Genomic DNA, 13,542 nt, shown 5'->3' with positions numbered 1-13,542 from the left:
ATATACTGTATATATACTGTATATATAGTGTGAATTTAAACTTTCTTTATTTGAGAAGAAATTGTACTCCATAAGATTAAAGATCTTAAAAAAACATTTAAAACAGTGTTTACGTAGATACTACATACCACATAATCACTTTTTATTTTTTATTTTTTTTTATTATGAAACATGGGTCAGTTGTGACCCATTAACACTAACATGAGTTCATTCAGTATTTTGTTCTTCTTTTGTTACTCTGTTTCAGTGTTCCCTCCAAGCTCAAGCTGCCAGCGCTCTGTATCATCTCCCCCATCTGCTGCGTTGGTACAGCCGGGTTCAGGAGGTACCCGGGGTCCTTCGGGCAGCCAAGGATTGTGGGATCCTTCTATTCGATCCCCAACTTCCCACATCCAGCCCCCCAGGCACATTAAAGCAGGACAGCCCAGTCAGCCTGCTGGAACAAGAGGAGGACCAGGAGATGACCCCTCAACTTCCCTTTATTGGTGGGCCCAGACCAACAATGACTAAACTTAAAGTAAATAATTACTTTTTTAACGTATTCCTTGCAAGTTATGCTTCTGGGTTAAACAAACAATCTCTGCGTTGATTCCTAAAGTTTGAGCTGTCTACGAAGTGTTCAGTCACCCCATGGAGAAATACCTTTTCAGACTTTAGCTGGTTGTTCAAGTATCTTTATAAATTCACACCTCCCTTTTTTGTTAGGTGCACCTTAAAGAGTCCAACAATGTTCAGTCAAGTCATCTGGACAGGTTTTTTTTTTTTTTGAGAGACATTTCTCTCTCCACCCAAAGGTCTTCATCAGTCTGAGGAGTCACAAACTGTTTTCCCCACAAAGAAGTATACTCCTACAGTGGACCAACCAGTTTGCTGTTTTTAAGGTGGTTTCTGGGGGCCATCCTCTCCCCCGTCGACTCCTCCCAGGCAACACAGCCAAAGACGTCTAGAACCACTTTGGCTGTGTGATGTGGCATCTCAACAACAAAAAAGAAACTGTCCAGATGACCTGATTGAACATTGTTGGATTTTTTTTACCTGGATTATTGAGCATGAACCTTTATATCTTAAAAGAGTCCAAGACAAATGTTTTGTTTGGAGGCTAGTGTCATGAAAGCCATGGCTTCATGAATCCTTTGAATCTGGATTCTGTGGAGTGGTTATAACCAGTGGTGGGCACAATTCCAGTAATCCATTAATAGTGACACTAACTTTCCGTTTTGCAGTATTAGCTTCCGCTAAATTTAAATCTGGTAAATTCATATCCGCTAGTCTTTTTTTAGGGACTGTTCACTGCACTAAAAGTGTACAGGAGAATGGTGATTTAAAGCTAAGTGCCGCCCGGTGACATCATGACTCTCGCAGTGCTTCCCCCACTTATACATATCGCTAACCATGCTTGACTCATGGTGTTAGTTTAGAATAGAATAGAATTCAACTTTATTGTCATTGCACATGTCACAGGTACAAAGCAACGAAATGCAGTTTGCATCTATCCAGAAGTGCTTAGCAAGAAAAATAAATTGGTAGATATATATTGTAGTGAACCTGATCTGACCTCAAATCTGATCAGATGAACAGGGACTGTTATTTCATTGATCTGCATCCAGAAATACAGTTTGAGCCATCTGGTGACTTTCTTTCTTGAATTAATCAAGCAGAAAAGACAATTCTCTATGATCATTACTATTTTACAAATGTTTGATAATCAAATTGTGTTAGTTCACTCAATGTTTACAGGTTGAAGAAAACTACTCATTTTTATTTTACATAAACAGTAAGTAATGATTTTTATTCCTCATTCAAAGAAGAAATCAGGTTAATATGCATTTCTTGATTTTTCTGTCTGCAATGAGCGAGTTTTGTAAGTATGTTAAAGGTCGGTTCTCGGTCAACTAAAATGTTTACTGAGAAAAAATGTCATGTTTAACTATTTGAGAAGATACAGCAGAGTGAGACTCCACGAAGTCTGGTTTTCTGCAATAATCTTTCTGTCTGTTGTTGAACAATCTCATTCTCTGACCTCGAATTTGATAACATCTTACATCACAAACCACACCTCTATTCTGGTCCATCGACCAATCAAAAAGCTCTCAAATGACCCGGAAGTCGACCCATTTAAAATGTGGCAACTTCCCAGTTCATGCAGTAGTTGCTGCAGTTGCTGCGCTCAGGAATGAGTTCAACTAGAGAGTGCACAGAGTCTGAAGTCTGAAGCCAGACGCTGAAGATTAATGGAGCTAAAAAGAGTCTGATGCTGCAGAGCTCTGAGAGTTCCACACAGAGTGCTGAAGAGTGATGGAGTTAGAGTTCTTGGATGCAAACGCGTTCAGGATGATCCAGAGACGTTTTGGGATTATAACTTCTGTTTGAACAACCTCGTACGACTCTCGAAGGATTTCAGCTGCTCTCAACGGAGACGCTGAAAGAGTCTGAAGGATTCTATACCGAGCTGATTTATCATCAACCAGGTAACGATTCTACTTCGACCAAGCGTACCGTCGCAAGCTGAGATCTGAAGGAGCGTGCACGTTTCTGGTCAAACAGATTAATTCCCTCACACATCTCTCTGCAAGATAAATCTCCATTTCCATCTTAAACTCTGCTTTCTCTTAAAATCAGTACAGATATTTTAGAAATATCTGAAGCAAAATCCTCAATCACCGCCGTGTGATTGAAGTCTATTATCTGTGAAACTTGTCTGTTATTATTTTCATATTTTGCCAAATTAATGTAAATGTTTGATGTTAAACTTTGATTCTGAAAATAAATGACCGCATTCATTTTGATGGGTCAAAGATAAATAACGTCTCTCGTTACATTTCTGTTAAAATTCAATGCACGACATTTACACAGTCAGAAAGATGAGGAACTCGTGAAAAGTATGAATATATATCCCTATATGACATACTACAATATAGTACAATATACAGTAAGTTGCTTTGAATATGCTATAGGTATAAATATATACAGGTTGTGAGTGTACAGACAATGAACAGGTTATAATATAAAGGGGCATAAACAGCTATATAAAAGAAAAAAAATATATATATGTAAGTATGTGAGTACTTATGAACAGTAGGTAGTAGATTATGTGTACAGTTTGTACAGTAGTGGGCTAACAGATGAAAGTGCAGGTGGTGGTGTTACAGTCCATGTGTTGTTGTTGTGTGTATGAGAATACAGATCATCATTGTTGTTCAGATGTCAGGAGGCAGAGTTCAGGAGTGTGACAGCTGTGGGGAAGAAGCTGTTCCGGCACCTGGTGGTTTTAGTCTGGAGGCTCCTGTAACGCCTCCCAGAGGGCAGGAGGGTGAAGAGTCTGTGCGCTGGGTGGCTGAAGTCTTTTATGATTTTCCCAGCCCTTTTCAGACACCGCTTCCTGTAGATGTCCTTTATGGCAGGAAGTGGTGCTCCGGTGATGTGTTGGATGGCTTTCACCACTCCTCTGCAGCGCCTTCCGGTCTGAGGCAGAGCAGCTCCCGTACCAGACTGTGATGCAGTTTACAGACAATAACAGAGACTTTAACATAAATGCAGGCAAACCAACCCAGAACAGGAAAATGACATGAAAAAAAACAACTTTCACATTCATAAATATCGTAAACAGTCAGAAACATTGCACACATAATTCCTACCCAGCATGCTTTGCAACGCTCACACTGTCTCTTGGGTGTGACTCACACATTTCGCACTTCATTTTAATACAAACAGATTTTACTGAGAATACTGATGACAGCAACTTTGTAGTTACTGTTAAGTAGTTAACCACAAAAATGATAATTAAAATTAGTTAATTTGTTATATTAAATAACACGAGGGAGACGTCCGCCATACATTGAATGTATCACTCTGCTTCAGCACAGCAGAGTTCTGCTCAGTCTGTTTGGTTCTGCTGGACCGGATTAATTTCTGAAAGCTCACCTCTGAAGGGGACACAGACACTTTACCTGTGATTTATGAACTGTTTTAAATCGTGTTCACTTACAATGTTGTCACATTACAGACAGTCGTAGTGTCAACCACAGCAGTGTGTGATAAAAGTTGGCGCTTTAGAATTAACATATGCAAATTTTTTTAAATATCTGTTTAGCGTTAGCAAAGCTAATTTTTTAGTTAGTGAATTAGCAAATCTTAACTTTTTGGCTAGATGTGCCCACCACTGATTATAACCAAGACCTTACCTTTCTTTGAATTTGGGGAAACAAGTTTAACTTTAACAGATTGTTGAGCTAATTAGTCGGAGCAGAACTTCAAACATTTCAAATCTCAAAAAAATCATAGTGGTACATGGAAACACTCATTTATAAATCTTTATAGCACTATCCTTTTTCTCATCTCACAATTATTCACATAAAATCCTTTGATTATTTACAAACAGAAATAACAGCAGCAGAAGCTAGCTGGGTGTTTGCAGCACTGAAATACTGAACAGTGTAATGCAAAACTGATGAAAGTGTGAAAGTTTAATATTTGGAGCCCTTCTATGAGCTGGTGTTTGGGTTAGAGTTGTTTTTAGACGTCAGTTTGGACTTGGCTTCGCTCCGACTAGCAAGTCGAGGCAGAATCAAATTAATTCTCCAAACGGAGGTTTTTAAAAGGGCTATCTACAACAGGTAGGATATTATTTGATTATAACCTGACGCTAATTGATCTGAACTATCTCTTTTTGTGTGCGTTATCGATCCTGTGCTTACAGTAACAAAATTAACAATCAAGTGCAACTTATGAGACTGAAATTATTTTTCTTGTTTTATTTTATTTTTTATTTAAGTTAAAATGAAGACAAAAATAACAAGAATGACCTTTCCAAGTAAATATACAGTAGTCCCTTGTTTATCGTGAGGGATCCATACCCTGAAGCCCCACGATAAGTGAAAAGCCGCGAAGTAGGAATACCATTTTTTCTGGCGTATTAGTAGCTCCAGAGTATAAGTCGCATCAGTCAAAAAAAGCATCATGAAGAGGAAAAAAAGGTATACAAGTCACATTTATTATGCATCACCACTGACCCGTTACATTTATTGTGCATTTATTTAATGATCAAAACAGCTTCATTTTGCCGGGGTAGCGTGGCACCATTCATTTATCATCCATCCAACCATCTATCTATCCATCCATCGTGGCAGGAGCCGCTAGCTCTTCAGCGTTCCTCTGTCTGCACCAGTGAAACGAGCGGGTACGGTAGGACTTCTTCGCAATTTAAAGCATCAGTCAAAAATTGTGTTATGAATATGTGATGGACTTGCGACCTGTCCAGAGTGTACCCTGCCGCTCACACAGTGATTGCTGGACATGGGCACCGGCGACCCCCGTGACTCAAAATGGAAGAAGTGGGCAAAAGATAATGGATTGATGGATGGATGGATGGAATAAATGATGACAGTCTCAAACAAGCAAGTAAAATCTGATTTTTTTTTTTTTTTTTTTTTGCATGAGTCTGCCACCTGTCAATCACTTGAGCATGTCAGCAATTGACCAATCAGCGACCTCAGTTTGTCCTGAAGTGAACGCCCCTTACCTGCAGAGCTGCAGCGGTGTTGCTTTATGAACGCTTTGCAGTCAGAGAGATTTCAATAGTAACAGAGTTTACATGTTTTGTTTCATGTTAATCTACTGTAATAAACCTTTGTAAAATATACCAGAATGCAGGAAATGGCATCTATTTTATTCAAAATTCTCTGGGGAAGGAACCCCAGACCCCCCACTACAACGCAGCCTGTTCTGTAATGTTGTTTATACAGAATGGAAGGTTAATTAACTGTATAATAAATAAATAGACTTTACTTAAAGAAGTATTTGCATTTCATTTATTATTACATTTGCCCCGCGCCCGTATGATAGGTTTTAAATTTGACCCTCTCAGGGAAAATGTTTGAGCACCCCTGCTCTAAACGCTCTTAAAAGAGTACATAATGTCATGATTTCATCTCTCTGCCTCTGGCTGCTCTCTCTGCCACGCCCACTTCTCTGCTCTGCATGGAGATCAGCTGATCAGCTGCAGGAGGAAGCTTCTCCCACAGCTGTGGGCTACACACAGGTGCTAAGTAATTTAAAATAATTTATTTTTAATTAAAAAATCTACGCAGATTGTGCAGCTCATCCATCAATCAGCCTGTTGTGCGTCATGTCCAATCTTACTTTGAAAAATTGCAATAGAGCGAGTCCGCTTAAAACGAACCGTGAAGTAGCGAGGGACTACTGTAAATGATAACAAACAGTAACAGTGTTTTATCACCAGGTGTGTCCTCTAGAAAGCAGATCAAATCATTGTCAGTGGATCCTGCTGCTTTTTGAAACAATGCAGAGTATTTGGACTCTCCCTTTTTTAGTTTGAATAAAATTTGTTAATCTTTTTCTACTCAAATACACGAGCCTTTCCTTGAGTTGTTTAGGGTTGCGTATAAAAGTCTTCACGTTTAAAGAGACAAATCAAGTTCACACTTTGAATTTTTTACGTTACTCTCCTCTCGGATCATTGGCGAGGCACATGGAGCCCCATGTGCAGATTACTCAGCTCTGTCACACCCCAGATATCACAGATGTCACCTCTGCCAAAGATCAAGCAGCTTTGGAGCAGGAGACGAGCAGCGCCAGCGGTTCTCCTGGACCCTGACTATCTCCTCACCACTGAGCACTGCTTTAGTCTGGTCCTCTGGCCCTCCTCCTCCTCTCACCATGCAAAAATATCTCTGCCATTTCCTCCATGTCTTTAAGGCTGATGTGAAGGGGCTGAAAAAGAGGGTGCGTTTGGAGACTGAGTGAGCTGGGGGGGCCACAGGATGGGCTGGTCTCTCAGATTTACTGCTGTTGGATGAAACTTCAGCCAGGCCCAGATGTGTACAAATGACTGTTTTCATGTGGGGTTTGAAATCACACATTAACACCCCCACCCCTGCACACACAGAATGGCTGCCATTGTCTTACTCAGAGGGATTATAAAAATGGCTACATATTGCCAATGTTATGTCTGCAGTGCAGATGTTGTGTGTGTGTGTGTTTGTGCACTACACAGAGGAGGCGAGCGGTGTGCCATGATAAGAATGGATCCTTCGCTGTAGCTGACCACAGGCATCATCCTGTTAGCTACAGTATCAATAGCTCATGAACATTCTCATTTTCTCACATGAGTTGACTCATGACAGCGCATGTCAGTCAAACTGGCTACGCAGTGAGCTGTGGAGTCGCCACCTGCGATCCAAATGCAAACCAAGTTGGCCCCATCACCAGCGTGACGACTGCTCACTGTAACGTCATAAAACATCCAACAGCAGGCAGCAGCTTTAAAAAGCTCTGAATAGGAAATCTCCAGCGAGGAGTTTTTAATAAATAAATAGAATCAGATGTAAAAAATGTGAAGGAAGTGTGAGAATGTATTTGGAGTAACTGTTGTCAAAGGAAGTTGTAAGATAAACAGGGATTAAAGGCACAGTGTGTGGGGGTTCCAGTGAAAACTGTGATCTTGAAAGTTCAGAACATACACCTACACTGCCTGGCCCCCTAAAAAGTTGCCACCTGGATTTAACTAAGCAAATAGGCACGAGCCTCCTATTGGATAATTACTGCATGGGTGATTATCTTTCAGATGACAACAAGTTATTTAACCCCAACTGGTGCAATGAGTTGCTTCTCATTTCTTAAACAACCATGTCGAAAGACACATTGTGTGATCGTGGAAAAGATGTCAGTCTGAGAAGGGTCAAATCATTGGCATCAAGCAGAGAAAGCATCTAAGGAGATTGCAGAAACGACTAAAATTGTGTTAAGAACTGTCCAACGCATTATTAAAAACTGGAAGGATAGTGGGGACCCATCGTCTTTGAGGAAGAAATGTGGCTGGAAAAAAATCCTGAATGATCGTGATCGGCGATCACTTAAATGTTTGGTGAAATCAAATGGAAGAAAAACAACAGTAGCACTCAGGACTGTGTTTAATAGTGAAAGTAAGAGCATTTCCACATGCACAATGTGAAGGGAACTCAAGAGATTGGGACTGAACAGCTGTGTAGCCTTAAGAAAACCACTAATCAGTGAGGCTGACTGGAAAAAAAAAGGCTTCAATTTGCTAAGGAGAATAAAGATTGGACTCTGGAGCAATGGAAGAAGGTCATGTGGTCTGATGAGTCCAGACTGACCCTGTTCCAAAGTGATGGGCGCATCAGGGTAAGAAGAGAGGCAAATGAAGTGATGCACCCATCATGTCTAGTGCCTCGTCATTTTGATGAAAAATTAATGCAACACTGGATGGAAATAGATCTTGTGACATTGCAGAAGCTTATTGAAGCAATGCCACAGATAATTCATGCCCTAATCAAAGCTAAAGATGTTCCAACAAAATATTAATGTGTGAACTTATTTTTTTGGTGGCAATTATTTATTTATTTTTTTGGCCAGGCAGTGCAGTACTGCTGCTTCTCATTTGGACCAAAGGCTGCATTAAACTCTGTTCCTTTCCTCGTCACATACTTGACAAACCTGAAAGCAGTGCTGTGAGGATGTTGCCTGGATATCAGGAGTTTTGACAGACTTAACTTTGTTGGATTTTTTTACCTGGATAATTGAGCTTGAACGTTGACGTTTTGAACCACTTTGGCCATGATTGCCTCAAACGAGTTGGCGAGAGAGAGAGGGCAGACTCCAGAAACCATCAGAGCACCATCAAACTGGTTGGCCCACTATGTGAAGTTGTTAGAGCTGTCATTTCTAACCCGAACCCGGACCCCTGCCCAGCCTACCCGGATTAGGGCCCGGCCGGGCCATAATACTGTGCGGGCCAGGCCGGTGTCGAGCTTTTCATTGCGTCAGCGGACACGCGTGGCTGATGAACCAATTATATGTCAACATGGCTTGCCATACAATCACCAGCTGCATGCGGCCATTTGACAGCATGCTGACTGGCCTTGAAAGAGGTAAAAAAAAGTTCAGTTAAGCTTCAGATGGACTACTGCCAGGCAGTGATCCATCAAATCCCAAATGAACGTTCATTCACTCAGCGGACACGCGCAGCCGACGACCCAAACAGGCGAGATCACAAAATATCTGACATGTCAGAGCAGGGTCCATGTCTGAATAATGCAGAATGCAGGCATGGATTTACAGGTAAATGGGATTTACCTGTATAAATAAAGGTTGATTGATAGAAGCAGGGATTTAATGTGCTTTGATGGCCATGAAAGGACAAACACCCCCTCAGCTCCGATCTTCTGCCACTTTTATTCAGCCGTGTGCATCTGCTGACCGTTAATAACTACAGTATATAAGCAGTCAAAGCTTAATTAAAAATGTTTTTTTTTTTTTTTGGGTTCGGACTTGTAATTACCGTACTGTTAATTTGTTGGGACGGGTCGGGTTCAGAAATGATGGCTACGGGCTGGGGTCGGGTCATATTTTTTATGCCCGAATGCAGCTCTAGAAGGTGCTGCTTATGAGGCTGAGTACAAATATTGTTTTAAACATTAGACTGCATGGCATTTTATTTTGAAAAATGCACACTTCCTTTTGTGCTTCTTTCCTACACACTCATTTTTTTTCTTTTAACATTCTAGTAAACCTCCAAGCTAACCTATTTAAAAACACTTAATATTATTTTTCAGGGGTTGAGTCGTGTCAACATCTGAGAAACCAGCTAACCCTAACCAATGACCCCCCCCCCCCCCCACACACACACACACACACACATGTTATTGGGAACGTTGTCTTGTATGGCATTAGTCCAGGATGCATGAACACTGTTTTACTGTAAACCTTAAATAAATCACGTTAGTTGATTTCACCTTCATTATTACATCCTGTTCTTTATCATTAAAAATCACACAATACCAAGCTCCATAATATTTAATGTCTAGCTGTGTCATTACAGCCATTTGGACCAGCACAGGATCTCAGTGGAAAAGGATTTATGGTCATGTGTGTGTGTGTCCTCTCCCTCAGGAAAATGGCATTGAGGCCATGTTCGCTCGTCATCCTTGCCCTGCCTGGACCCTCCCGTGGGACAGCTTCCCAGAAGCGCTCAGCCCCACCGAAGGTAAGGTCAGAGCTCACCTGGCTCTTCTCATCGTCTCTTTGTTCATTTTTTCTTTGCCCTTCTGCCCCCAAACCCTCTTGCTTGTGCTCTATTTATTTATAACACTGAAATAAAAGTTTGTTTTGTTGCTTTTTAATGTCTGTCATATCTATTTATTTCATAATTGTCCAAACTCCTCCTCACTTGTTATAATTCCTTCGTATTATCATCTACATGAACCTCTAGCACTGCAAACCCAGCCTGTCTTTCAGGTTTTACTGTGAACCATCAGGGCGACACTGGTCACTGAAGCTATGTTTGCATGGACATAAGTAATCAGATTAAATGGCCAATTCGGAACATAATGCCCCATTCGGGTTTTTTTTTGTTTATTCAACTCGATCTGAAATAATTTGTAATCGGAACGAAACGGGTGGTTTACGCTGATCGCTGAAGTAAACCAGAAGTATAATTTCTTCTTCTGTGGTTTTTGTAAGAAGAGTTTACCACGTTGCGCATGTCAGTACTTCTGTTCAGAACAAAGCCCGCTGCATGTAAATGCTCGTCGTGAACAGATTGTGCCCATGTAAACGATACATTTGAATTATTTCATCTGAAAACATTTCAATCCGGTCAAAGAATTTTGCACATGTAAACATAGGTACTGAGGGACCAGCTCACACTGTACAGTTTATTCTCATGAATACTTCCCCTGCTTCTCTGTTTTGGTGATTTTGTTTTTATTTTTTGACGTCAGCAGCACTCAGAAGGTGCATAGAAACCTGACGAGCTGCATCAACCTTCTACTCATTCCTCAGTGTTGCTCAAAGGGGATTATTGCACCAAACTACAGAAATTTGACCCAGCATTTTTTTATGCCTCAGTTTTTAGAGGCCTTTATAAAAAAAATTTTAGTCCAAAAAGAGACAAAAAGTGAAAACCTGATGTAGGGGTGGGCGATATGGCTCAAATATAATATTGTGATATTTCAGAGCATATTATCGTGAACGATATGATATGGCCCAGCCCTAACCTGATGAAACAAACAGACTTTGCAGTAACTGTGAGAGTCCTGGCCAGGTTAACTATATAGTAGTCCCTCGATTATTGCGGGGGTTACATTTCACACACCCCTGCAATAGAAGAAAAACCGCAAAGTAGGAATGTGATATTTATTTTAGTATTTATTTATATTTTAAGGCCTTATAAACCCTTCCCACACTCTTGCAATGTTCTAAAATCTTAAACCTATGTTTTTTTAACAACATACTTATATGTACTGTACAGTACTACAAAATTTTATATAGCGAATCACCAGCCTTGGTACGGTTCTGGTCTGGTTCTGATCGGCTCTCTGCATCCACTGAGCGTTGAAGTCACTATGAATAAGGACCAAATTTTTTAGTCAGGTTGGGAATGGATCAAAACTTTCCCTCCATTTCAGCAGAAAGCAGCGTCTGGAAGCACTGTTGAATTCTGGGCCGTGTAGTCCTTTTGACTGGCGTTACAGTGTAGGCTTATTGAAAGAAAACTATAAAATGTCAGCGCCTGTTCTATGTATATATTTTTTTGTTAACTTTTTATCCCATACCATCCCAATCATGTAAGTAATATTAAAGTTGACAATCGTTGAAAAACTGCGAAAGTTGAACCGCAACGAGGGACTACTGTAATTATGCCAGCGTCCGTATGAGCTGCAGAAACTTATTGTTTTTATTCTTCCAGTATTCGAACAGCAGCCTTCACATGGATTTAGATGTCTTAAAATACAAACTGTGTCAAACTTGAAGTTTTGTTTTTAAGCTAAGTAATGCATGGGGTCACTGCTTGGCATTGTTTTTAAAAAGCAGACTCTAAATATTTCCTGCTCTCTACTTCCTGAATAGAGCTGCAGCTGTGTTTCTGATTTTTGGTCACAAGTCCTCCTGCGTTCTTTTCCAGCATTGACATGTTACAATCAATCTTTACTCTTGCCCATAATTCTTTTCCATTTGGAGTTGTTGGGCTGACACAAAACCACACAGCTTGCAGTTGATTTTATAACTTTGCACCAGATGACTGTAGATTCATACAGTTTGGCTAATTGGACATAACAAGTCTACCTCATTGAGTTCAGTAATTATGGGCTTTCTAATGTGCTCAGAGGGGATTCAGTTTGGCTGTATTGAAATTCTACTTAGTCGTTTATTTTAATTTAATTTATTTTTAATAGCAAATTCAAAAAAAAAAAACTAGCAGCTATGACTTCAAATAATATTCAGTTAATTTTTTTGTTTACACTAGGGATGCACCGATGCACTTTTTTTTTTTTTTTCCACTTCCGATCTGATACTGATACCTGCTGTTTAGTAACGGGTGATACCAATCCAATATCCATCTGATACAGAAAATCTGTGCTGAATTAACAAAAAATACTAAATCATGTCATTTGGACCTGTTTCTGAAACGGGGCCAGATGACATGATTTAGCCATTTTTGTTGTCCACCTGGATGTTTGAGCTTACAAACCCAGTGCTGAATTAATTTAAAACATTTGTTTTGTTAAACGCAGACATGAATGTACTGAATTACAAATTTATTGAAAACTCTGCACCATAACAGCACACTTAAACACACCAAGAGCTTCACAAGCTTGGTCAAAACAAGACAAGTTTAATTTGTTCAGTCAGTACGCTAGCTCGTGACGTCACTCAGAGCACAAAGCATAGGATTAGAATGAATAATAGATCTGTCCAGTCATGGATCGGTCACATTGTCACCGATACCCGATCCAGAAGTTGTTTTTTTTTTTAACCCCCCCCCCCCCCCCCCCCACACACACACACACACACAAAAAATTTCGATACCGATATTGGTATCGGATCGGTGCATCTCTAGTTTACACTAAGTGGTAATTATTTGCTGTAAATTAACTTTATTTAAATGTTGTCTTGTTCTGAAATGTCGTCTTTTTTTCCTTTCATTGTCATGTTTTTACAAACCAGATTCCAAAAAAGTTGGGACACTAAACAAATTGTGAATAAAAACTGAATGCAATGATGTGGAGGTGTCAACATCTAATATTTTATTCAGAATAGAACACAAATCACAGATCAAAAGTTTAAACTGAGAGAATGTTTCATTTTAAGGGAAAAATCTGTTGTTTCCAAATTTCATGGCATCAACAAATCCCCAAAAAGTTGGGACAAGTCCATTTTTACCACTGTGTGGCATCCCCCCTTCTTCTTACAACACTCAACAGACGTCTGGGGACAGAGGAGACCAGTTTCTCAAGTTTAGAAATAGGAATGCTCTCCCATTCATGTCTAATACAGGCCTATAACTGTTCAATTGTCTTGGGCATTCTTTGTCGCATCTTCCTCTTTATGATGCGCCAAATGTTCTCTATAGGTGAAAGATCTGGACTGCAGGCTGGCCATTTCAGTACCCGGATCCTTCTCCTACGTAGCCATGATGTTGTGATTGCTGCAGAATGTGGTCTGGTATTATCGTGTTGAAAAATGCAGGGTCTTCCCTGAAAGAGATGACGTCTAGATGGGAGC

At 40.2% G+C, this 13,542-nt stretch overlaps 1 protein-coding gene across 1 annotated transcript in view; it reads left to right on the top strand.

The window, feature by feature from the left end:
• gstcd (glutathione S-transferase, C-terminal domain containing) overlaps positions 1–13,542 on the top strand; it is a 98,418-nt gene that overhangs the window by 15,087 nt on the left and 69,789 nt on the right. The window contains exons 3-4 of the mRNA XM_037674876.1: positions 248–517; positions 9,928–10,021. Coding sequence (XP_037530804.1) covers positions 248–517; positions 9,928–10,021 — 364 coding nt within the window. The remainder of the gene's footprint in view (positions 1–247; positions 518–9,927; positions 10,022–13,542) is intronic.

The sequence above is a fragment of the Nematolebias whitei genome, chromosome 3 (assembly GCF_014905685.2).
Source record: "Nematolebias whitei isolate Nwh7 chromosome 3, NemWhi1, whole genome shotgun sequence".
Lineage (NCBI taxonomy): Eukaryota > Metazoa > Chordata > Actinopteri > Cyprinodontiformes > Rivulidae > Nematolebias > Nematolebias whitei.
This window is presented reverse-complemented; position numbering and strand designations above follow the sequence as displayed.